At 35.2% G+C, this 25,364-nt stretch overlaps 1 protein-coding gene across 1 annotated transcript in view; it reads left to right on the top strand.

Annotated features, from left to right (window-relative positions):
* Nucleotides 1-25,364, top strand: part of LOC139812753 (uncharacterized) — a 128,598-nt gene that overhangs the window by 83,365 nt on the left and 19,869 nt on the right. Inside the window, exons 3-4 of the mRNA XM_071777832.1 lie at nucleotides 11,608-11,718; nucleotides 13,548-13,661. Coding sequence (XP_071633933.1) covers nucleotides 13,592-13,661 — 70 coding nt within the window. The 5' untranslated portion in view covers nucleotides 11,608-11,718; nucleotides 13,548-13,591. The remainder of the gene's footprint in view (nucleotides 1-11,607; nucleotides 11,719-13,547; nucleotides 13,662-25,364) is intronic.

Here is a 25,364-nt window from a genome sequence, read left to right as displayed (position 1 = left end):
GAACGGCCATAATGGAGGGACTGGAAGTTAAAGGCCTAGAATCTCTCGAGATTGAAAATGGACCGTTCTATATCTTGTATGCTGATATTGGAAAATTAATAACAAATTTCCAAGATAATAGAGGCAAAAATTGATTTTAACGCTAATCTATTTTCGCACAAAATTGTGTGACTTACTGAGAATTAAATTAATATGCTCAAATAATATGTTTAATAAATTTTAAATTAAAACGATAGAATTAAACGATCGAAGATAGTTTTATTAAATATGTAGTGACATCATTTCTATTTATTAACATAATATAACTGAGAATTGTACATTCACCTTGTATTGTTTACACTATTATTTTATTATTTATTTCTTTATCACTTATGCATTTATGCTTTAATAATTTAACTTTTATATAATAATCTTTGATTTCAATGTCCTCAAAACTATATAAAAAATAGTATAAAAACCGAATATTAAGTATGTAGGAAATTATTTTATTTAACATATACGCATCGTGATCTCGAGCATTGACAAACGCGTTGAACAAAGAATGTTAAAAGTCATGCGGTTTCACCGTGGCATAAATAAATTCGGGTATTGGAATTGGCGATAAAGTAATTACAAAATTTAAAACCGCAGGTATCGGAACCGCAGATATCGTTAATAACAATTGTTGCGATGTATAACTGTGTTATCGATATTATTTTGATGGCGACATTTATATGTAATTTGTTTTTTTTTTTACTCATATACTATTTCTTTGTTTGCCGCTGCGAATAGAACAGTAATAGTAACAATCTAGGATGTAGTGCACTTGTGGACTTAACGTAAATTCGATACTAACTCGATTCCCGATCGATCGGGTATATTACATCAGGAACGTCCACTATCCCGCAGGAATTCTTCGTGGTATCGCTGTCGATTTTTTTTACATAAATCCAATGCTCATCAGAGACGGAGTCGAATTCAATTTTTGCTGTCAGGAATTTCTGTAATTTCCCAGGGGTAGTGCTTTAGCCTCGCCTATTATGATCGATCTTCTGCCAATTGCGGACGATTTTTCCAGCATCATCGTTATGCAGGGAGAAGAAACGGCGCGCGAAAGTCTGGAAAAAGTGGAGTGAGGTTACGAGAAAGGTCTTTTGCGACGATAGCATCAAGTCGCATTGTCAAGACCTCATAAATTCTGTAACACTTCCACTGATGCATTCTCTCGTTGCTCTACATCAAACTTTCCTAAAGTATTTCCCCCAAACGAAAAGTTTCCGCTCAGAAAACTTCTGACTGCCACTACTTTTCTGACATTTACAAACACCAGCAATTGCGACGCATCAGATACAATCGCATTCGTCTATGATGATTTTTGTTGGCATGCCACTGGGACGGAAATATATTTTCAACAGAAATTTCTTGAAGCTGAAATGGCAAGGTAAAAATGTGTTTTTGAGATCTGAGTGAAGTTAACGTATTTTCTCTAACATTCCTGTGATATTTGCGACACATTGTTATACATTTATAAGTCTTGTTACATCAGAAAATTCAAACAATATCAAAGTCCTAATTCATATTCTTTTTCATGTTCAATTTTTACGAAGTAAATAATTTCGAAATGGTTTACATATACATATATCTTTTTGATTGTATCATGAAATTGGCAATAATATCAAGCTGGGCCGAAAAATTAAACCGAATCGTTTATAAATGGTAAATATTCTTTTAAACAATTTTTATATGTAACTAAAATTATGTAATGGTTGGAAAAAAAACATGTCATTTATTATGTGTAAATAGTAATCGCAATATCTACAGAGCGTTGATGCTAAGTCGATTTATCTCAAAATCCTCTCGTGTTTATAGGATCATATATAAGGAACAAGGGACGGAAACCGCAGGACGAAAAGATGACTTTATGTCACCTACATATAAGACAGATATTACAGATATCCTAGATATTATTACATCGTAAATTCTCGTAAATTCTCACAATTAAAATAATTTAGTCAATCTTTTACTATTTTAGTCAATATTTTACTATTCTACTTATTTACGATGTTGAAGCCTTATTAAAAATTTGACAAATTATTATTATAATCGCGATTATTAACTTACAAGATAATCTTTATTAGTATATATATATATAAGTTATTAAATTTACGAAATTTAATCTTAAACTTACAAATATTCTTGAATAATAATTAGGTCTGTTCGATAAATGTGCACGTACATTAACAAACTAGTACAATTTCATGCTGTAACACATTATAAATATAATATGTACTCCTGAAACATGGATGTGTACTACTGTATTATTTAACAATATTTTTTTTGATATCAAAAATGCCTATTCACAAATTCTGTTGAACTGCCAAAGACACGTTTTTGAGATGTCCAGACGAGATGGTCATTGTGCTCGCCACAATGCGCGTACTCCATTATTGTGAGAATCTCGCGAGAATCCAGCACCGTTTATCAGGTGGACAAAAGACGCTGTAAATCTCAGATACCTACTTTCTTGTCCAAAACTTCGAATACCTGGTCTAGGAGCGCAACATATTCTAAAAAAGAAATATAACAAACATCTTCTATTTTAACATGTTTCTTAATAATTAAAGTAATTTTTAAATTGACTGACTGGCAATATATAACGTCTTTTTGATATGAACATTGGAAAAACTGTGAGCCAACTTGGTTTGTCGGATTCATATTTTTCGCAATAAAAATAAAACTATTTAATTTAGAAATTACATCAACTGACCAAAACCATGGTCGAAATTAATAATGTCTCGATGATTGATCCGAAAAAGTGCTGTGTGAATCCGACAAACCAAGTTGGCTCACAGTTTTTCAATGTTCATATCGAAAAGACGTTATATATTTCCAGTCACAGTCGATTTAAAAGTTACTTTAATTGTTATTCTAAACTGGCAAAAGAAATTTATTATTATGTTTCTTAATGTTTTATTACATTAAACTAGACTACAGGTGTAACATTATTAAATATAAATTTTTATGTTATAATCATTTATTGTAGTTTAGTAATTACTTAATTTACTTAATATGCTTTCTGCTTTGTTATCTTCGTATTTTGATCGCGACTTTATTAGTGAAAAGTTGAATTACATTCTTATTGTATAAAAAAAAATAGCTCGAGAAATAGCAATTTCTCGTAACCGAATATTCTCTTGAAGTAATCTGGAAGAGTTCTCGTAAAATCCCATCTCTAGATCATTATTGCAGTTACTGCGCGACAGTACTAACGTGGCTACATAAAGTGGGGTAACGGTTTACCATAAAAAAATTCTCGTAACAGCGGAGTGGTTTTCCTGAATGTAAGACGCAGTTAGAAGTTCGTCATTGTGGCGGGCCCATCTCTTGGATTGCACGAGTTTTACGACGGCAAAATTTCCTTGCTGAGGGATTTTATTACGGGGAAAAGGAATCCCTTCCAGAAATCCTATTCCAATGGCGCCGCTGAATTCCTAATCCACCGATATATCAGAGTTACCACTGCCGTATTTGTTCAAATCCGTATCTCGTGTCGCTATACGCTTCGGGTGCGTGTGCGCGTATATCAGAAGCGGGCACATGCACGCGCAACAAATTCTAAGCGGCTTACGCAAAGCCAGACGTTTGCATCAAAGATGCAGGAAATGTCTTTGCTGCTAAGAAGATTTCGCGAAACATTGTACATCCGCTGGAAATACTGTTACATAATTAATTACGATTCGTGCTTAATCGAAGATCAGGTCAATTTACGTCTCTAAGATCAAATACTCACGATAAAAGAAACTTTTTTTTTCTAAAATAATGGAGAACATAGTATACTTTAATTACTTAAAAAAAGATAGATTTAATATAATATTTTATTTTAAAACAACTCGTCATATTGTCATGGTGCGCTGTAATCTTTCTCGAGATCATTATTATCTTTTCATTAGGGAAAAGTATACCTATCTACCGAGATTTTGTCGTGAGGATTGTGGATATAGTAAAATCCAGATGGAAGTGTATTGAATCTGTAACGGGACAAGTTCTATTTTAAAACAAGCGCAACCAATATTCTCCCTGTATATATCGAGTAAAGACATTTCTCTAATTTTAGACTTCCGCAGCAATATTCTCATTTATTTCTGAAATTACATTAGTTGAAGATAATGTCTCTTTAACAGCTACCGGGAGATATTCATAATTTTTTTAGTAATAGTAAACTGTCACATTACAAGAGCATAACCGTCACATCTTTAGGATACCAGTATAAAGTTATTCATTCTGCCATTCGGTAACAAAATAACAGTGATACAAGATTCAGAAAAGATGTAATACGGTCATGGTGATCGATCCATCGGATGCATCAATTCCATTGCTGCTAGTGCTGCTACCCCTCAACGCACATTTCTTCAGTCGGTGTCCAGTTACATCGAGGGAGAAGCCTTCGAGGCTTTCGGACATCGTCGAAGAGATCTATCTACTATCAGATGGCTTAAAAAAGTGATAGCCCAGGGAATATGAGACGTGGTTGGCGTATAAAACTAGTCTGTTATTTGCTACTGTCTGTTGGCTAGCAAGTGAAATTGATTATGAGTATAAACGACAATAAACGAAAATGATTAAAGAAAACCGAATATTATATCGTTTCTTATGATTAGGGATGATTAGGGAATCGTTATCTGCTTTGTGTTGAAGACAGACACATTTATTTATTTATTTTTTAAAATAAAGGTAAAAATGCATATTAGTGATCTCATCGATCTTAATAATCTTGACATATATATTGTCAAAAACGTGATTTTAAACAATATTCAAAAAATTTTAGCCTATATATAAGAAAAATAATTATATTTAAAATTTTTTTCATGTTTCTGTAAAAGATAGGAAATTTCAACAACGTAGTTTATGAGCTTTTTTTCGTCTCCTTTTGTTCTCGCGGTTAATTAAGTGAATCTCTAAAAGGGGGAACATTGCCGCACTGTGAGTCCAAATGAATATATCTGCGGAGGCATCGCAACGTTCTCACAGGACGGTCGGTTATTGCTTTCTACTAGGAACTTTCCGCCAAGTTTGCCTGGCTATGGTAATTCCGTTGTGGTCCGTTTCAACCGTAGGATCGCGTTTCTCTTAGTCGAATTAAATCTCGGTGCGAAACATATCAGACTTGATGCAAAGGAGTAAACATAAATAGTGAATGAAGTATATTTGCTACCGGGGAGCGGTATAAAAATTAAAGTAACATTTGGATGACGTCACGTTGTGATGCTTGCAATAAAATGTAAATTCTGATTGTGACATTGTCTTGTGCTCAACTAACTGTGCGACGTATTCAGTGATGAGACGAATAATCTTACTGAGAGAAATATGCAAATTACAGCCTTTCCAGCTAAGTGCAAGGCTATGTAATGAATTTGAACTACGTTTAATGTATAATTTCCAGCAACATTTATCACGAAATCTAATATCGTCTCTTACTTGTTGATAGAACGGCATACATTCTTTACGTTAGATTACGTAAATTTTACTTCTTTTATAGTTACTTTTATAATTCCTTTAATATTTTAATTGTGTTTTATGTGAAGTATATATAATTTTTTACGATAGTGTAATAACAAAACAGCAAAATAATTCCTAATATATATGTATACACAATAACGTATTAGTTCTATATTCTAGTAACTTAAACAAATTTTTATTTCTTGCTCGTATCCCTTAAAAGCACGAACATCATGCGTGTTACGTGATTGTCGGGCTTATACAACAGATTGACTACTAGCACGGGTAATGTGTACAAGCGAAATGTTAGACAAAAGAGCGTTCTGTTTCCTAAATTATGACCAGTGATTTGGTTGAATGATACACGAGGACTAAGGATGAGAACCCTTTACTGAAGGGGCTGATACGAGAATGGGAGTAAGATAAAGTGATATCTACTACATAAATGTTTGTAATATAACACAGAATGTCCATAAATTTGGTTGCTACTGTGAGATAAACCTTAGTATCGTTGCAAAGTTCCAGCCAACTCGGTTATTGCGATAAATAAAATATTGATAAATTGCAATTTTCAGAGAGCTATTTGTGCTACATTATGTGCTCAATTATTGTAATACAGTATTTTTAAAATTGCCACAGTTATAATAATTTTTAAAAAAATATTTTTATCAAATTTTACATAGATTAAAATACAAACAAAAGATATTACTTAATGAAGTAAGACTTATATGCATTTAATAACTTCTTTGCTTTAAGTCTATTATCAAACCTTCATTCTCAACTTTGAATAATTGTTCTTTCCTAACAGTTTTGAAATGTCGCTAAGCTATATTTTAATTTCCCAAGAACTCTCTTAATTGTCCCCAATCAACAAACTTAAGGGTCTATGATTAATTACTTTCCAAGATGCACTATGTATATCAGCAGCATCAAGCGGGTGTCCTGTCTTTGTGAAATTATCTTTGAGTGATACTTTGGGCGCTCCTTAAAGACTGCGCCACTTGTCAAACGGTTCATTACCTCTCGATGGAGAATATTGCGGAAAAATATTTTATCTCTAAATATCTTTTCATGCATTGATATCATGAAATTTTAAAGTAATAAATAATAATTGAGTAAATACTTTTCATTATATTTTATAATTACGTATTATTATTATGAAACGATGAAGAAAATACTGGATGGAATAAAGTATAAAAATATACATTTTTATTTAATATCATATAATTTTGAGACAAAATTTCGAGTGACATTAAAATTTTTAAATGTTTAAAAGCGATTATTATCAATTAGCTCATACTTGTTTAATATATTACTTTAATTTTCTAAAATTCTTACTCTTCTACAATTGATATTAATTAGTCATAGCTTTTCTCATTTTTTTACAGCATCTTTATATTAACTGTGTACTTTGATTATTTATACGCTACTGAAAATATACAAAGTGCATTTCTAATTAGCCACGTAATTATTTGTCTCTTATTCGTGAGTTCTTTTCTCTTCTGCAAATTTAAACAAATGTAGATTCGTCTTCTTGTAAGAACAAAAGACGTTTTTCTTTAGTATACGTGATGGTTTACATCTTCTTCATATTGCCCAAATTTCATCCGCGTTTTGGAAATTCACTGACAATACCAGTCGTCATGCAAACTTGTTGCGTTTTTTACAATTCTAACAATAGACGAAGAAGAAAAAAACGTGTGGTTAAGAAACGGCTGGTTATGATCCTTCGGTTGCTTTATATTCACACCGGTAACCCGGGTCACAAGCTCCTCCTTTTTCTTGTACCGCATCTTTCAGGAATATGCGTATCTGGCAAAGTTCAGATAAATGCGTCGATTCGACACGTTGGATAAAAAGAGATGCAACGAAACAAAACGTTTTGAAGAGAAAAGAGTAACATGACGGAGATATGTAGTTTCTACCGCGGTACAACCTGGTCCAGCATTCTTCTTTCCTTTTCTCCGCAATACCAATCGATTTTCTCCGTGCCAATTTCCGCGCTTATCGGAGACTTCGTAACATCTTTACTAGCTTCTTTGTATTTTATATCTTCTACCACCTGCGTTAAAACGTACTAATAATATGATATAATATAATTACATTCAGATATTATATAATTATATCTTTAGTACATTATTTAATAATAAAATCTAGATACATCTTTAAAAAATACTAATTACATGGGATAATTTTATCGTAATTTATACTCTTTATTGTAATTATTTTTTATTTTACATTTACTTCTAAAAATATCTTATTTAATTTCTTTTACAAATTCTCTTACTTCAATTTTCTAATTTCTATCATCATGACTGACATTGGAGATCTCATAACATCTTTACTAGCTTTTTTATATTTTATATACCTTTTACTACTTGCGTTAAAACGTACCAATAATATATCTAATATTATTATATCATAAATACCTAAATACATTTAGGTATTATATTATTGGCTATATTTAATAAAACTTAAATACATTTTTAATGAATACTAATTACATCTTTATCCGATAATTTATATTCTTTATTGCAGTTATTTCTTATTTTACATTTACTTCTTAGTATCTCATTTAACTTCTTTTAGAAATTCTCTTAACTTCTATTTTCTCATTACTATTTCTGTCATTATGACTGACATCTGAAATTACTTCTGCAGGAGCTGGAAATGTAACGGGGATTTAGATGTTAATATCTACATTCTCTTTGAACGTCCCTACAGTCTATCTGTCATATCCGGTTATATTCACTCAGTGCCAATGGGAAATCATGCATATAATTACGTCACGATATGATTTAACAGATATATATATGTACATAAATATATATACACATACATATATATATGTAGGTCCGGAAGTATGTTCCGGGACTTTTATTTTTGATATCGGTATATTCCGGGACATTTGGCAGTTTCCAGGACTGTCCTGGAAAAAATTCATGTCCTACGGCAATTTTCGGGACAGTTTTTTGAATCTGATTACATATATATGCGTTATATTCCAGGACTGTACATTTCAAAAAACGTAAACAGTCCCGGAACATACCTCTGGATCTACATATATATATATTTATGATCATTCATTACAGCCCATCGAGTCCACTGTTGGAATTAGGCCTCCCTTAATCCTCGCCACCTAGGGTCTTTTCTGACCCCATGCACTTAAAAATAGTGATATTTTTTGTTTTATCGAAGATAATGATTCCGAGTAGTTATTTTCAGCAATTAGCAAGCATTATTAGCAATATTTATACTTCTTTTTACTTTTTATTTCAATAAAAATGTTTATATATTAAAAATCCTTTATTTATACGTCGAAAAATCCTCTTCTCAATATAAAATAAGTAATTATAAAGTGGGATAAAAAACGACCCCAGATGGATTATATGAAATTGTAGAACAGATGGGCGGCGAGGGTTGAGGGAGTGTTTGGCCGTTAATCTGCCACGCAGCGGGTTGGTGAGTGGACGGAGATATTCCTGCTTTCATCATTACGTCATTAGTGACATGTTTTGATCTCTCAAATATAGAGAGATTCTCGAAGCAAAATACTCTCGGTGGGTTGTTATTATCTTCTGAGAGGCGATCGAATAAAGACCGACGATTTTTGGTCAGAACTCAATTCTTGGACAGCAGCGCACTTCTCTTTGTGCGCCACAATCGCCAACAAAATATTTCTATATACAGGATGATTCAGAAATACTTGTACAAACTTTGGGGGTGAATTCTCCACACATAAACAAGAAAAAATGTTATATATACACATATGTCCGGAAATATATATATACATATGTCCGGGCCTAGCGGCCTGCTAGTTTATGAGTTATAATCGAAAGATTATATTATCGACAAAAACTGACAGAGAATACATCTGCAATGAAACATGATCAATGTAATATATCTTCATTTTAATTGTTTATCTACTTATAATTCATAACAAATGTCGTTGTAATATCCTCCACCTACTCCAATGCACGCATGGACACATCGGATCATAGACTGTCGCAGATCCCATGTAGATTGCAGATTTCGCAGGCATCTACGATGCGTTGGTGACACTTCTCTTCATTTGTAATTTTAGTTGTATAAATTAGGGCTTTTAAGTATCTCTAGAGATAAAAATCTAATGGATTTAGGTCAAGTAAACGGGCAAGCCTGAAATGTAAATTTTTCGATTATAACTTCTATATCTTTTTATTAACATTAGATTACTATTTTTATTTTTATTTTTTATTTACTCTGGGTTTGAGAAATCCGGAGTACACCTAGCTGTTCATATCTTAGGCAAGCATTATTATATTTTACTTCCTTTTTCTTAAATCAAAACACCTAAACTAAACTTTATTTTAGAATCATAAATAGGAAAAAAGTATAAAGGCTTAAAGCGAAAAAGAGAGATTTTTTTATATAGCCGAAAAAAATCATATTTTAGTAAAAAATAAGAAACTGATAATTACATAAAAGTTTAAAACAATCTATACAGCATTACAAAATATAAGGTTATAATATTATTTAAGAAAATGTTTTACTAGAATTTAATATAAAACTGCAAAAGGTCAAGTACATTTTAAAGTTTGTTTAAAAATTTTGTAGCTCCTGGATAAAGAAGCGGGTACACAAAAATACATATTAATACACTTATTTATTCTTGCTATATTAACCCTAACAACACTCATTCTCGAATCCTTAATTTCGATCTCGATAACATATATACAAATACATAATATGTTGCTATACTTCCTGCGGACGAATGGTGAAAATTATATGAGAAAAGTATTCACGTTGAGAGATAGATACACGCTTAAAGAAATCAACCGTAGGGCGGGCGCACCGAAAAACGAGATGAAAAAGCGGAGACTAAAAAGGGAAGTTAGGCGGCATCCCTTATCTTGTAATGGTAGCAGGTATCGCATAAAACGACATGGGGGAGCTACATTAAGAGATAAAAGATTCCTGGACTGTAGAATTTACGACCAATTTCGCCCACCGACACGTTATTCCCGCGTGCGTTAACTCGCGCTTGACAATCGCGTAAAGTACTTTCGACTGTCGGTCGGATTTTATTGGTGTCGCGGCAGAGAACGCTCCGTGTAAAAGTCATGCTCGCCTGCTACACAACGCGACGAGCGATGTCGAGTACTCTCGAAATAATTACGAGAATATAATAAAGCGGATTGATTTACAAGGGTAGTAATTGGAGCAATTATTAGCGGCGAGGAGGATCGTAACTAAAATAAATCATAACTTCCTCTTTTTTTTCCTTTTAAATAAAAGTGTGATATGCTATGTGCATATTATACACTTAATATTTCTGCACATTTGGCGTAGAATCTACTATTGAATGTAACAAAGAGAATGCAGTATAGAAGAGGGAAACCAACAATAAGTGTGCCGCCGTAGAATTGGTAGTTGCGGTGCATCTTTTATTTTACCATTACCGTTGCAGCGGCGGGGCCAATAAAACTTAAGTTACAACGTTCTAATATTCCAAAGCGATTCCGGCGTTTTGTGGCGCGCGGTTTGTTTGCACGCCTCGCTCGTGTTTACCCTCTTGTATTCCGGGACACGCGTACATCGCGGTACGTGTACATATACACATACATTTCGTGACTTCATGCATATATGCAGGTCTCTGCCGCATTATGCATTTGTTGCATGTGCAACGCGTCAAATTGCGCCGCGTTTAGTTGCTATGCGGACGCGAATGTAATCTCCGTAGATCTCGCGGTAACAAAATGCGAGCTTCGACACGGTGGAAAAAAGTCACCCACGACCGAGACTGGCCGTGTCACGCGCTCCGCCGCAAATGTATTATTTCGCGACGCATTCACCCGCGAAGTTTCACGCGTGAAATGCTCCTAGCTCCACGACAATTCAGTGACTCTGTGTTTAATCGTTGGCGGCAATTCGCGTAGAAAAAATTTTGCAAATTCTAGATTCAACTGTATGAACAGTTTTCGTTTCGCGTTCGTACAATGCTCAATTATAACTCGCTGTTTTATTTGAGGGAAAATATCTCTTCCGAGTTAATTAACAAATATCTTATAAACTTTTAATTCAAATATTATACAAACAATAGAAGATAGAACATTATTAACAAGAATTAACAGTTGTTATTTATTGTTGCAGGGTCGAGAAAAACCGAACATCTGAACGATGTGAGAGGAATATATGGACGGACACCAAACGGACTGGGCAGATTCGGCGAAATTACGAACACGTGGCGGGACGTGAAGCGGGGTAAGTCAATAAATTAGTTCGGGCTGTAATTTTATTTATATAATCATTTGAATCGATGTGGTTAGAAGTCAGTTTAGAATTTGCGAAATATCCATGTTACGCATAACGCGGTGATCCGCGGATTATATAGGAACTATTGCCGAATTTAAACCTCGAGTTATTTTTTCTCTAAAATTCTCTCACAATTATACATATTTATTTCGCAAATCAAATATCTTTTATACGTTGTTATTTATTATATTTTAAACAATAATACAAAGTTATAAATGTAAAATTAATTACTTGTAAATGTAATAAAAGTTTTAATTTTTTTTATGAAAGCGGATTATTCTGTCTATAAATTTAACAATGCTATTGTATGTACTTTATAAATCGCGCTGGTAGTTTACTATGGTATATGCGTTCTCAATTCTTGTTTCGACCTAGTTTCGAATAACGTGGATTGCATTTTTGTTTCTTTAATAGAAAAATCGCATTTTTGATCGACGGCCATTGCACGCGAAGAATTGCTGAGAAGTGATGAAGAATAAATGAGCTCTAATAAATAAAATTTTGTACGACCTCAATCTTCTTGAATATGTGCGACGTTGTATAAGTATTCGACTTTCATCTCACGTACCTATCACATGGTGAGCCAGATGACGGATAAAGAATAGAAAAAGCGGCGATAACTCGACTGTTCATCGAAACTTTAATTTTTCAAGTTTTGATAAATTTCGCTTCTTGTGAACTTCCATTTCAACAAATAAAAATGTTTTAACAAATATTTCTTGCTAAAAATTTGAACAAATTCTGATACATTGTTAATATTTGAAACTTTAACTTAGAAAGAGATATTTCAGTTTTCAGAAAAAATTCATACAGTTGTGACTTTTTATCGAGAAAATAAAATATTTAATTGTTTAGTAAAAACTCTTGAAAATATAAGTAGAATAAAGTTTTTATACATAGGTATTTATTTATTGAAGGAAGTAGATTGCAAATACTGACATTCTATATCCGATAAAATGGCATGTGTATTGTTTTTGTTAGCAGTGTTGCGATAGTAGAAAAATCTTCGAACTCTATGGAATTAAATAAAAAATAAAAAGCAATACTATCGAGAAAACATTAATGCCATCCCGTGCATTCGCAAAGAGATCTTATGACACACGATTTTTTTCACAAAATAAAATGGTTGATCTATATTGATTAAATATATTTTTTTTAATATTACAAAGTAATTTTATCACAGAATGTGCGCACACTGAAAGCTATATCAGGCACTTTTGATCCTTTTTTTATCCTGAGATGATTAGAGCACTACTCCAATAGCTTGCCAAATTCCCAAAGGACTCTGCCTATAAATATGTATGGTGGCATCTCCAATTTCCTAGGAAAGAGCTATCGAATGCCGAGCAGAGTACATCGCTTGAAAATGCTAAGCAACCTCTGCAGTGTGCCCTAATTATACCGCAGTTATATCGACGAGGTCATTTAATTCTTTCAAGTTTACTCGCGAACTCTTTTCGCGATTAACATCCCTAATTCAAAAGTCATTTTAGTCCGATTAAATTTACTTTGCAATTTTGTCTCGTCAAATAATAGAAAGAGATAAACGACATTATATATTTATCTAATTGTAAGCTTGATACATAATCATCTTATATGAGAAAAGCTAAAGTATGTATTAAGTCATCAATATAAACGAATGTAATTTACAGTTTTTAAAAGTTCGCTATGTTGCACAGAGAAATAAACTTGCTACTTAGAGCATAATTACAAGTAGATTTATTCAATTTAAAATTAAAAGTTGTATGTGTAATGCACTACTTGTGGTTTTTTTTCAGCGTTAAGCCTGCTGTGCGTAAAGAAATTTTCCGGCAGCGCGACAATGCTGGAGGCGCCGCCCGGAAGTCGCGAAGACCTTGTCGAGGCGGCAAGAACTCCATGTACACCCACCGGTAGGTGACGTCGACGCTTTATCATAAAGTTCGAAGGGAGTTTCGGTAACTCGCGAAATTTATTAGTCCGCGTAAACACGCTCCGTTATGACTGCGCGAGGCTCCGAAATATAGATGGCCACGACTTGACGCCATTGTACATTATTGATAGCCGTGATTACAAGAAGTAAAATGCGAATATAACTTGGCGAATTAAGGACTTTGCCGACGATATCTATGCACCCAAAATAGAGAAAGTATATTATCAAATTAGTGTTTCAATCATTTAAAAAACATGTCAGGATTGTTTTTCGCGTATATCAACGTATATCAACGTGAATAATAACGAACGAAATTATAAAATAATTTTCTTATTATGTCAACTAAATTTGAGATTTATATCAAGTTAGGGGATATTATAATAGTTTTATACACACATACACCCGTATTCAAGCGCGAGAAGATTTAAGAAACGAGATTGCGACGTCAAAAATTTTGCGGTACTAACTCGATAAGCACAAACCCTCCATCGTCTATTCATGTCCAACCCTCAAACTTTATCACCGCATCATGACGGCTATCACTCACCTCCGAAAGGCAACGGTACAAATTTCCGCCAACCGGGGTACAACGAATTACTCTCCTCGTTATGTCTCATCAGATTGCATTCCGTCGCTTCCGCTCTAACGCAATAAATTAATTTCTCCCCTTATCTTCGTCTCTGCCTGGTAATTACAATTTTTCCCGGTAACATCGTTGGAAAATTATCGTCGAGAAATTTTCTGTCATAGCCGTGCCTTGATCGCATCCATCTTTTGTACATGCCGGTGTCGTAAAAGCGGTTTCCTCGCGCGGGAGGTGCAAGCCGCGAGACACCATTTCCCTGCCCCAGACCGGTATCGCCGACACCGGCGGTAATTGACATCGTTTTCACGGCTAAACCGCTTTCCAATTTTCCCCTTATTTTCACGATGTAATAACTTACTCCGAGCCTGGCGTAAGTTTAGCCAAGGGACGGGTCAAGGGGGTGAAAGGGCTGTTAGCGGTGGCTACTAAAGGTATACGTGGAACACAGGCGTCTCCTTTAGAAGCCGCCGCCGCGCCGCCCGCCATCGCCGCCGAGATAAGCTCTCATTGGCGACCGAAGCGTAATCACTATGGCTTCCTGAAATAGCGCGTCAACCCCTTGCACCGCCAACGCTGAGGGTCCTTACCGGAGGAGCTTCGATCACTCGTCAGTAGCAGAATAGCTGCGGTAAGAATTACGGTCGACGTTGCGGCGAGCTTGACCCAATGGAATTAAAATCGCAACGGATAACCGACATTAAAATTAAAAGACTTTCACGGTCAAATTGCAAAAAACCAACAGCACTCTGAGTAATTTGAGGTACAAATTGAATTAATTAACAAATCGTTCTTTTTTTTAATTGTTTTTAATTTCATCTCGATGCTATATATAATCGAAATGCAAAAGCGGATTCAGTTTTAAAAATAGCGTGCAGCTCGTGTAGCCGGTGCCAGGGAAATGTAGACTCGCACTATACTCGAAACGATCGATTCCCTTTTTCGCATTTTCGGTCTCCATTTTTCCGCAGCATCGGGACGTCATAAATCTCATGAGAAAGCACTCTCGCGAGTGTTCTCTTACAAGCGAGTGACGCGTACAATGATGATCGAGATGCAGATCGAAAAAATTGGCGCCGCTGGATAAAGGCGTCTGGGAGTCTCGCAGGACGCAACCCTCCCCCTCAGTGTCTCGTGTCCCGGCGTGGGATTTCCATCTCTTCGCTTCATAAATCAAAATGTCGTCGATTTTGTAGCGGCCGCCCGTTTTCCCTCTAACTCTCTTGTGAGCCACCGCTGTCGCGGGGGTCGTGTAAAAGTAAATAACGACCGATCGAAAAATGTCGGCATGTTTTAAAGAGCTCGGTTTTAAAAAGTTTCCAAGGGCCCTCTTCGTCTTCGTTCTTTCTTCCTTCTTTCCCCCTCACTCCTCTCTATCGCCCCGCAGTTATTCCCGTGCTCGCGAGGCAACTCAGAAACTTTGGTAATTACGCGGAATTAAGCTCCTTAAAATTTATAACGCGGCTCGACACATTGGTAAGGAGCAGAATGAACGACCGGGTGGAAGATGCAAGATAAAGAAAGATTGTTACTCTTTGAAATATTTTTTTAGCACAAATATAATTTATATTGAGTAGCAATTTTGTGGCCGCGCTAGTAAATAATATTATATTATTATGTACATATTAATATTTTATGAATATACAGTTGATATGTAGCTTGTGTGAAGCATACACGTAATCAAGTTATAAATATAATTAAAGCACGTTACATTTCCGTCAGCGATTAATTACCATTACGTTAATAGCATCAGTTTAACTTGTTTTAAAATCTGAAGCAATTACTTTTAACCTGATTGTTTGTATTATCAACTTTCTAAAAAATATATATAATAATTATGTATTCATTTTAATACAGAGTACATTATTGTTGATGTAGTCCATAATGTTTAAGTACATCATAAAATAATGCGCGCTTCTCTCGTGAATCCAACATCGAGCGAAGTTATAATGCGGAAACAGTTTGCGACGAGCAAGTCGACGCGCACTGAAATTAATAATAACGCGCATGAGAGCATTCTGCGCCGTCTGTTGTATTAATTAATATGAAATTCTAGATCGGCAACTGTCACGCCGACAGCGGAGCTGTTTTCTTGTATAATTAATAATGATCTTCGAAGTTCTCGTAAATGTGGGCGTTTTGTTACGAACTTGGATAAACGCGTAGAATACGAAATGTTGCGAATGCATGGGATTAAAAGGTAGGAGAAATTTAGACAGGAATGATTAAAATATAGTAGGAGCGCATCTGGCGCGCCGAATACATTAATTACTTTACGTATATTAATGTCTTTCTTTTTCTGAATATTTAAAAAATTCGAATTTGGAAAATATCAAATCAATTTTGATCGAATTGATAACGATATTTAAAGCATTTTTGGAAAAGTACACGGTCTAATATTTATAAAAAAATATGTCACCAATACCATTTAACAACGTCCATCAAAAAGATAATGAAATATTAAGTGTATTATTGCAAAGCTTAATTGACTTACTAATTAATCGTCCATAAGATGCGATTAACGATTACGTTTCTTTGAAAGATTATTTAAATTGTAAAGTTTGATCAAAGATTTAATCTTGCAATATTTCGAAGATAACAAACTATAATTAAAAAAATCGAATAAAAGCTCATATTGTGCAAGATTGAAACAGATAATACGCACCCCGAAACGGCTCGCATCCTAGCGAATATATCGTCAGTATCATTACGATTTCTAGTTCTTCGTATTCTCCCTCCTTCCCTCCCTCCTCCCTCCCCGCTCTTTCTCTCTTTTTCTCTCTCTCGTACGATGCATATTGCACGTTCCACATTTATATGCGCAGGCGACCATATAATGAACGCATGGCACCAATAATGCGTTCCGAACACAATTTATCAGTGATAATTGACGAAACGGATTACATGCGCGAATTGCGACTGCGATTACTATCGACATTTTTCCTTTCCCTGTATCATCGAGAATTCGATATCGGCCGTAACGAACGGCTCGAGCTAATTAAATTTGCCGAGAGGGATGCGCCACGTACGTATCGCGTAAATATTTGCAAATAAAAGCGATCGTCCTCTACTCGACTCTCGAGACCTAATCAAAAATAGTTTTAGTCACTAAGCGTCGTGCCTGTTTTATTTATAGGAATTAATTAATAATTATTATAGATCATTACCAGATTTGTCACTTGACCTTTTTCTTAAATTTGTTTTGCAAAAATTACCTTTAAATAAGAATATTTGCAATGCGAATATAATTGTCCTTTTATTAAATCGATCTTGTTACTAACAATAAATAAGATTAAGTATTTATTACAGTATCTCGTGCATTGTAAAGTACTGGGTACACCAATTAATAAGGAAATGTGATAATATACACATAAAGTATACTAACTTGACAGAATAATTTTAATGAGTTATGATACAGTGACAAACAATAATAATGCTTCAATTTATTTGTATATGTTAACGCAATAATTAGCATTAGCTGCATTTTTGTACATCTCTTGTATCGCAAATTAAAATTAAAATTTGAGAAAAATAATGTAAAAATACATGTTACAGTCATCTCTTAATTTTATTCGATAAGAGAAGCTTATTATTATCTATTAATTTAATGCAACATTTATTATCTGTAATCTTATGCAAAGAATTTAGCGTTATTATTATTCCAAAGAGATTAGTTATTACTTATTAAACAATCAAATGACATTACTTATTATTCCAGTTGAAACGCGCGTGCGCGTTTTCCCTATATATTTTCGACAAAATAATGGAATCTTTATTGCAATTTTTTATCAGCCTGCTAAAGTAGCAAATGTTTGAACGATTTATAATGCCGTTGACAATATTTGCTATGCAAACAAGACGGGAAAGTTATTACGTAATTTCACGCATTATAATTACAATATGCTGCGGCAAACTTCCCCAAGGCAAACTTTTGCAATACATCCCGTAGAGCGAGCGAGTTCTTGTTTGCCTCGCGCGATGCTATCGGGCAGTAACGCCGGCGGCGTTAAGTCATGCGTGCGGATTGACTTACTCAGGGTCAATAGGGCGTCGCGATCGAGTTGTGGCATTTGGTATCGGCCTGGGGGTCAAGGAACGAGATCAAGTGAGTGTTCTGGATAGTATGGGGCCCGACTCGGTTTTAGAGGTAAATACACCAAGGTCCACTTGGCTAACATTGAATAATTCATAGGGTCCGATCGAGCGTCTATATGCCATCAGAGCTATGCCAATAGCCGTTGCACCGTTCATCACGGGCTATTGATTGGGGTGGCGATTTTCCGTTCTCTCTGCCCACGTTTCTGTCGTCCGCACGTCAGAAATGAATACACTTCGCTAAGTGTATTATATATTGCCCACACGGATCGATCTCTTTTCTAGACTCACGCTTTCTTACGTTGTTTTTTTAATAGAATTCTAATTATATTAATTTAAAATTCTAGCAAAAGTTGCTTTCAGTATTAATGTTACCATTATATCAATAATTTTATTAAAGTTGAAAGCTTCGAGCTGATAGGATAGTATTGCACGGATATTAAATTTTATCTATTGATATAGTTAAATAGAGAATACACGGGATGAAAAAGCATATATTGTCGTAAAAAAAAAATATATATATATATATATATATATATATATATATATATATATATAACTGAAGAGTTATGATAAGCTCGAGAAATGTATGTAATGTGTGCGTCAAAGAAGTAAAAAAATTGCAAAAGTTTAATGAAGTAATTACTTCACGTGAGTAAAACTAAAGTTTATTTTAATGAGAAATCTTGAGAAAAGATCGATTGCGAAATAAGCTTGAGAAGCGTACATTATAAGAGCACGGACTTTTAGCAATGAGTTTTTTCTACGACGCTGGTAAATACAGCGAGCACAGAAGGTTAATTGAGTTCTGTTATCGCGCTTGTTAGTCTCGCAGCAGAAGCGTAATTTTTTAACCAAGTTTGAGAACAGGGTTATATACGCGCATACATAATCGTATTTAAAAGAAAGCGAGTTACTGTGCTGTACGTGCGTTAACACCTGATTGTTTATTAACGTACATGCAGTATTTTACAATATATGAGATACAAAACGTTAATATTCATTCTTAGTTTGATCAGCAGATTGTATCAACGGAAAAATAATCACCCGCATTGCAATTATCCTCATTTAACGAAGGAACAACTTTTGCGAAATGGATTCAGGAAGAAGGGCAAGATAATCGGAAAAAATAAAATAAATTGTAAAGCATAACCGATAAATACGCTGGGCGACTTTATGCATCGCCGTGTGTGCGCGACAGGTTAAATGGGCGCAAAAAATGGGTTCGTAACGTAGGTCGCGAGCAACGACTGTTTATCAACTCCCCCGCGAATCGCATTGACTGGCAAAAAATCCCGCGCCGCGCGCATCTCGGTGCAATAAAGTTCGTCATCGCGCACGAATATTTGTTCACTTACGGCGCTGTGCGATATTGCTAAACGCCGGCAGTCTACCTTCCTTAATCTAGGATCCAAGGGGCTTCGTGTGTGCGCGCGTGAAAAGATTGAATAACCGTCCTGAAAAAAACTCTACCATGTATGTATGTACATATAGCTTGTCCGCCATAAAGTTTAAACTGTCCAACTGTTTCCCATGCAAGTGTAGCATTTCGTATTTTACACGAACGAATTTTGCATATCGCGTTCCTTTTGGTATTTTAACTTTTAACGATGGCGCCCCAACGGAGCGACTCTTTTTTTTTTGCAGAAGCCATTTCCCGCAGTTTTGCAGCGTGATTTCCGCTATCTACGTAAAATGCTAAAATGTTTTTTGCACAGGCGCAAAAAAATGGTCGTGCTTTCGGTTCTAGCGCGTAATTTTGAAATGTCAGTCTAATTTGACCTTTAACCTATCGCGTTGTCATATCAAATAACATAATTCATAACGTTCACACGGCTCGTATTCCGACTAACGTAGATGGATGACCAGATTCCGCAGTTGTCCAGATCGTGGTTGTATATTTAGATATACACGGAAATCCGGAAGCCTCTCGTCGCCAGTGTTTTAGCTACTCCTATGTTGCTTACTATTATTTATCTACATCAATCTCAAATATCTTGTTCTATATTCCACGAGTTGATTTATCTTGCGAATACTATTTCTGATATATAACATAATATTTTTGATAAATTGTACGTATAACAATTTTTTTTATATAAGAAAAATTGCTTTGTTTTATCGAAAAAGCGATGCATCAATTTGCAAGGGATCATCCGCAGAGAGTTTGCGTCTCTCATATAAATCTCCTCATATCGCATTTGAGATTATTCAGTTAATAGTTCGTTTAAATGATAAACGTACAATGAATGCGTAATGAACATTACGCGGCAAAGTAAGGTAAAAGACTAATGGATTTCGCTAGCAATATATTAGTCTCTACACTGCACCGATGTGATAAAGTGAAGTTTAATTTTACTTTTTACTCGAGAGATCATTTGTCACGACAACTTGAAATTCCTGCTTATAACATGAAATGTTACTTTTCGGTATATTTCTCGGCGCACCGCGCGCTGCGACCACGTCGCAGTATGTAAAGCCCTGAGTTATTCGGCTGCTGGACGTAGCATCCGACCTTCCTGATACAATATTGATTCGATCTCTTGGTGCACGGCGTGCTCGAGCTCGCAGCATAGAATTTGCATATGGAATTACAAGGGTACGGCTGCGACGGAGCTAGCAACGTATAACGAATCCCGTGTTTGCCGTTTGATTGTACGGAAATTGCATCGGGCGTCGACGTACGCGCAGTTGACAAGCATGATTTCCTGGACTTCGCGGAACTTCGATCCTGTGATTGGTCTGTCAATGCGATATGTACCTGAATTTCTGCGAGCGGACGAAATCAAACGATCTTGATAGCTGAGTTTTGATAGTATAGTCTTTTAAAATCGCGAGAACCAGAAAAATTAAAGAATATTATTATTGCCACATTTTTCAGCGTAATAAAATCAAATTCTATAATCAAGCACAATAACATATTTTTATATAAATAAAAACTATGTTTTCTTGTAAGACTAATTTCCAATATTACTCAATTTATTCAATTTATGCAGTTACGAAGCACCAAAATAGTAATTATCTGTGCGTCGTGTCATGCGTAAATCATCATTACGTACGAATAATATTGTTATTAGGAAAATGCAACAACTGAATTATAATTGTAGCCGAATATATTGTTTCGCTGTATTTCGAAACGCCCGCGCCGATTAATTACGGTATTTCGCAAATCAGCGAAGTTGCGAAGTTAGCGATCGAGCAGAGTATTAAGCCGATCTTGCGGAATTACTTTTGTTCGTATAATTACTGTCTTGGTCGTAATTATAATCGTGAAATTTTCGAAACTGAATCCACATTATGACTAAAATATAATCGGTTTTATTTTTATATTTTTTATAAAAGTAGAATAGAGATAAAAATTATTATTAGAATTAAAATATTATCTACACATTATAATTTGTAATAATTTATAATGTAAAAAAAGAAATATTAAAGGAAGGTATACTGCTATATTTTGTTTAGCATTTTGAATTTTGATCTATATAAATTTTTGTTATTAAAATCTAATAATGAAATAACGTATAATATTCAATTATTTAATTATAAATCTCTTATATGTAGGTATATCAAAGTCTTATTATCGTCTCTTATCTTGAAGAACTAGATGCATTGATGACAGATTTCGTGGCAATTAATAGTCATAAATCGCATTTTTCATATCATATCGCGATATTCAAATATCTGCATATATTTAGCCAGGTACTCACCAGGGAGAGTAAAAATAATGGCGATAAATCCATGATAAAATGATATTCGTAGTCGAATAGCTCGGCTATAGACAAGTAATTAGCAATAAATTTTCGCGGTTTGATGTTACCGCGGACTCATTTCGATTTCTTTATGTCTCCAGTGAATAGCACCTTCAGATAAGCATTGGTGCATATCTATAATTTTAGAATTTTTTATAGAAAAGCAATTTGAGAATTTTACAACGAGGAACAAAGATCTTTTTTTCTATTTTAATCTAGATCTCTTAATTTTTTCATTTATTCTTTATTTTACAAACAATTATTTGCAGTATGTTTTTTTTCGTATTGTCAATCTCTATTGTTTTACTTCTCTTGCTCTTTTCCTCTCTTTCTCTCTCTCTCTTTTTGGGGGAAAAATCAAGAGGTGACAATAGGAATCTGTGAATTCAGCAACTCGCGCGGAGAGAATTTTTTAAATAACTCGATAGGTCAATTCACCATTCCTGTCGCAAACACGAATGACTCGTTTTTATTTTTTACGGTCATGCTCTACCATAGCAATTGTATGATTGTTTTGTTGCAGTTCACGATATCTCCCGCGAGCGTGATTCCGCGTTAAAAATTGGTCAAAGCCCAATTCTAAATATAGAATGTACTCGTCTCACGGAAAAACGAGGGCACACGCGTGACAGAGCATAGAAGGAGAATTGGCTTCGGCCACGTCGCATATCTGTCGTCTATCATGTAACACAAGGAGATTTATCAAGATTGGCTCAATGTTGCGCTCACGTTATTCATCATGCATTCATGGTACATTGCTGCATCGCGAGCGGACTGCAGTTGCATATTACTATCGCTCGCAGTATTCTTTTCTGAGACAAAGGTCGGGCTTTCAAAGTAGAAGTAGCTTCAGTCTTTTAAAAAGCAATCGATAAGTCTTTGATGTTCAAAGAATTATCAACAACAACAAAAATATTCCATGAGTTTATGATACAATTTTTTTAGTACAATTGAAATACAGTAATTTAGGTACGGGAACAGTTTTTAATACACTATTCACGTAAATGTATAGGGTGTAAGGCAAACCGGCCATAACCGCCGCCATCCAACCGGAGTTATAGTCGATTACAGTTCGCGCGATGCGCGAAGAATATGGGAGACGGAGGGACATATATCAGTAGCGTGAAACAATTTCGATATTTGCGGTATGCAATGGCAATGCGGTTTACGGACGCAATTCGGAGTCATGCCATTGTGTGCCCCGCAGCTTTGTATTTCCGCCTCTTTCGCCTATGTCTCTGCGTTTGGGCAATCTGTGTACATTCCATATATCGCGATATACCATAAGGAACAAAGAAAACGACATTATTAAATTTTTATTGTAATATATATCTATCGTTAATTTACTACAAATTTATTTTAAATAATTTTTATACAAGATGTGGATAAGTTATCATTAGAATGAACGCTCTATATGTAATGTTAAATTAATGAACCTTTCAAATCGATAATTTTGTTTATCGATAATGCTTTAAATACACATCGTTTTCATCCTGCAATCGCTTTTCCTAGGAATAAACGTTCTATAAGTTCTCTCTTGGACTTTGTTCAGTCACAGCTATTTTTGTTTGTTGGAAAACTTAAACGAGCTTCAGGATTAACTTTGCTGCCATGAAGATTAGCGTTCGTTTATAATTTATAATACAGCTGAAATTTTTAAATACTTATTTTGATACACGTATGAATTTTAATATATTTTATGTGTCATATTGTTCGGGATCGAACGCATTAAATCTATAAAACGAGTAAAATTGTTCCTAAATCATTCCGGGAAACGATTTTAATTTAAAAGCTAAATGTAACTCTATACATATAAAAGCTTATATATAAATTCTAAACTTATTCCAGAAATAAGCAGGTCGTTTCTTAGAACTTGCGAGAGACAGAAAAACTGTTTCGTTTTTGCTTGTGCCGACTCTCTCCTTTTGTCTCGGGGCCTAGTGCCCTAGTGCCCTAGTGCGCGAGGTAAACACCCGGGACAAAGCGAGAGATTCGGCGAAAACAGCTGATCGGTTGCCAATCTCGAGATCAGCTGAGTCGTTTGACATTTTACAAATCAACTGCTTTCTTGGGATGTCAGCATCCGATTAGCTTCACAGATTTTTCAGCCCGCTGCCGCGGGTCCGGAGTTTGCGTTAATAAAGACCCTGACTTCCGCGCGCGGATTCGCACTCGATAGCAATACACCGAATTAATAGCGAGCGATTTCCTATATTACGATTCCGTATTAGAGAGTGTACGCGATTCCGTGCTCGGCATATTCTGTCGATCGGCTTCTAACCTCTGCCTTCCAGCCTGTATTTCGCTGCTTGCGAAATAATAATCGAGCTTGTAGAGCTGCCTTTTCCGCGCGCATTCGCTCGCGTCAATTCTTTAGTTCGCGAAAGTTACATTTCGCGCGCGCCTTTTATTCACTCGCGCTGCGCCCCAGTTCCTTCATTCGCGAAATAAAACTCTCTGTAAATAACTTGTAAATATTCTTAATTTTAATTATAGACTTTTTTCGTGTATAAAATTCTGTATAGACATCGAATATCCTTCGAACTCTAATTCTTTCGTCTATTCGCGCACACATATATTTTTTATTCCTTCAACATTTTCCACGTCACATGTTACGTCACAAATTAGAAACATAATTTTTCTTGGATTCTGATATTTGTCTAATGTAAATTAAAAGAAAAATTCCTAACTGTTCTAGCGTACTGCTTCTCGCAATAATAAATCTATCTTTGCACAATATAACATTTATCTGAAATCTTTTCTTTTCTCTAAATGCTGTTAAATTAAAGCCCAAATTTATACGTATACGTTCTCTTTTGAAGCGGCGTAAAGTGCCGTAACAAATTCTGTTAGCCTCGAGCGTCCAATGGCCTCAAAGTGACCCTGCGCGTTTGGTACGAACGCCTTTTAGCAACGCAATGCCATCCTCGCAAATTGAAATTCCCATCGAATCGTTCAAGTAACGTGACGTACCGCATATCCTTCGGGAAAAAGGCACGAAAGCAGCGAGTCGTATCGTTTCATCGAAAATCGGCCGTCGTTGAATCCGACCGATTTTCCCCATATATCCCATATATCCGTTTGGACGATACGCGAACGCAATATAATAGACGAGGTTGAAGGCTGAGAACTTTTATATCGCAATGAATCGTTATCAAGATGCCTAAGTGCCTCTCGTTCGTTCAGAGAATATCGCGCAATAATTTCTGAAAAATTGCTCCGCTATATCCGCCAGCGTCAAGCTTCCGATTCATAAATC

Source organism: Temnothorax longispinosus, chromosome 5 (genome assembly GCF_030848805.1).
Source record: "Temnothorax longispinosus isolate EJ_2023e chromosome 5, Tlon_JGU_v1, whole genome shotgun sequence".
Taxonomy (NCBI): Eukaryota; Metazoa; Arthropoda; class Insecta; order Hymenoptera; family Formicidae; genus Temnothorax; species Temnothorax longispinosus.
The sequence above is the reverse complement of the archived record's forward strand: the minus strand, read 5'-3'. Positions and strand labels throughout refer to the sequence as shown.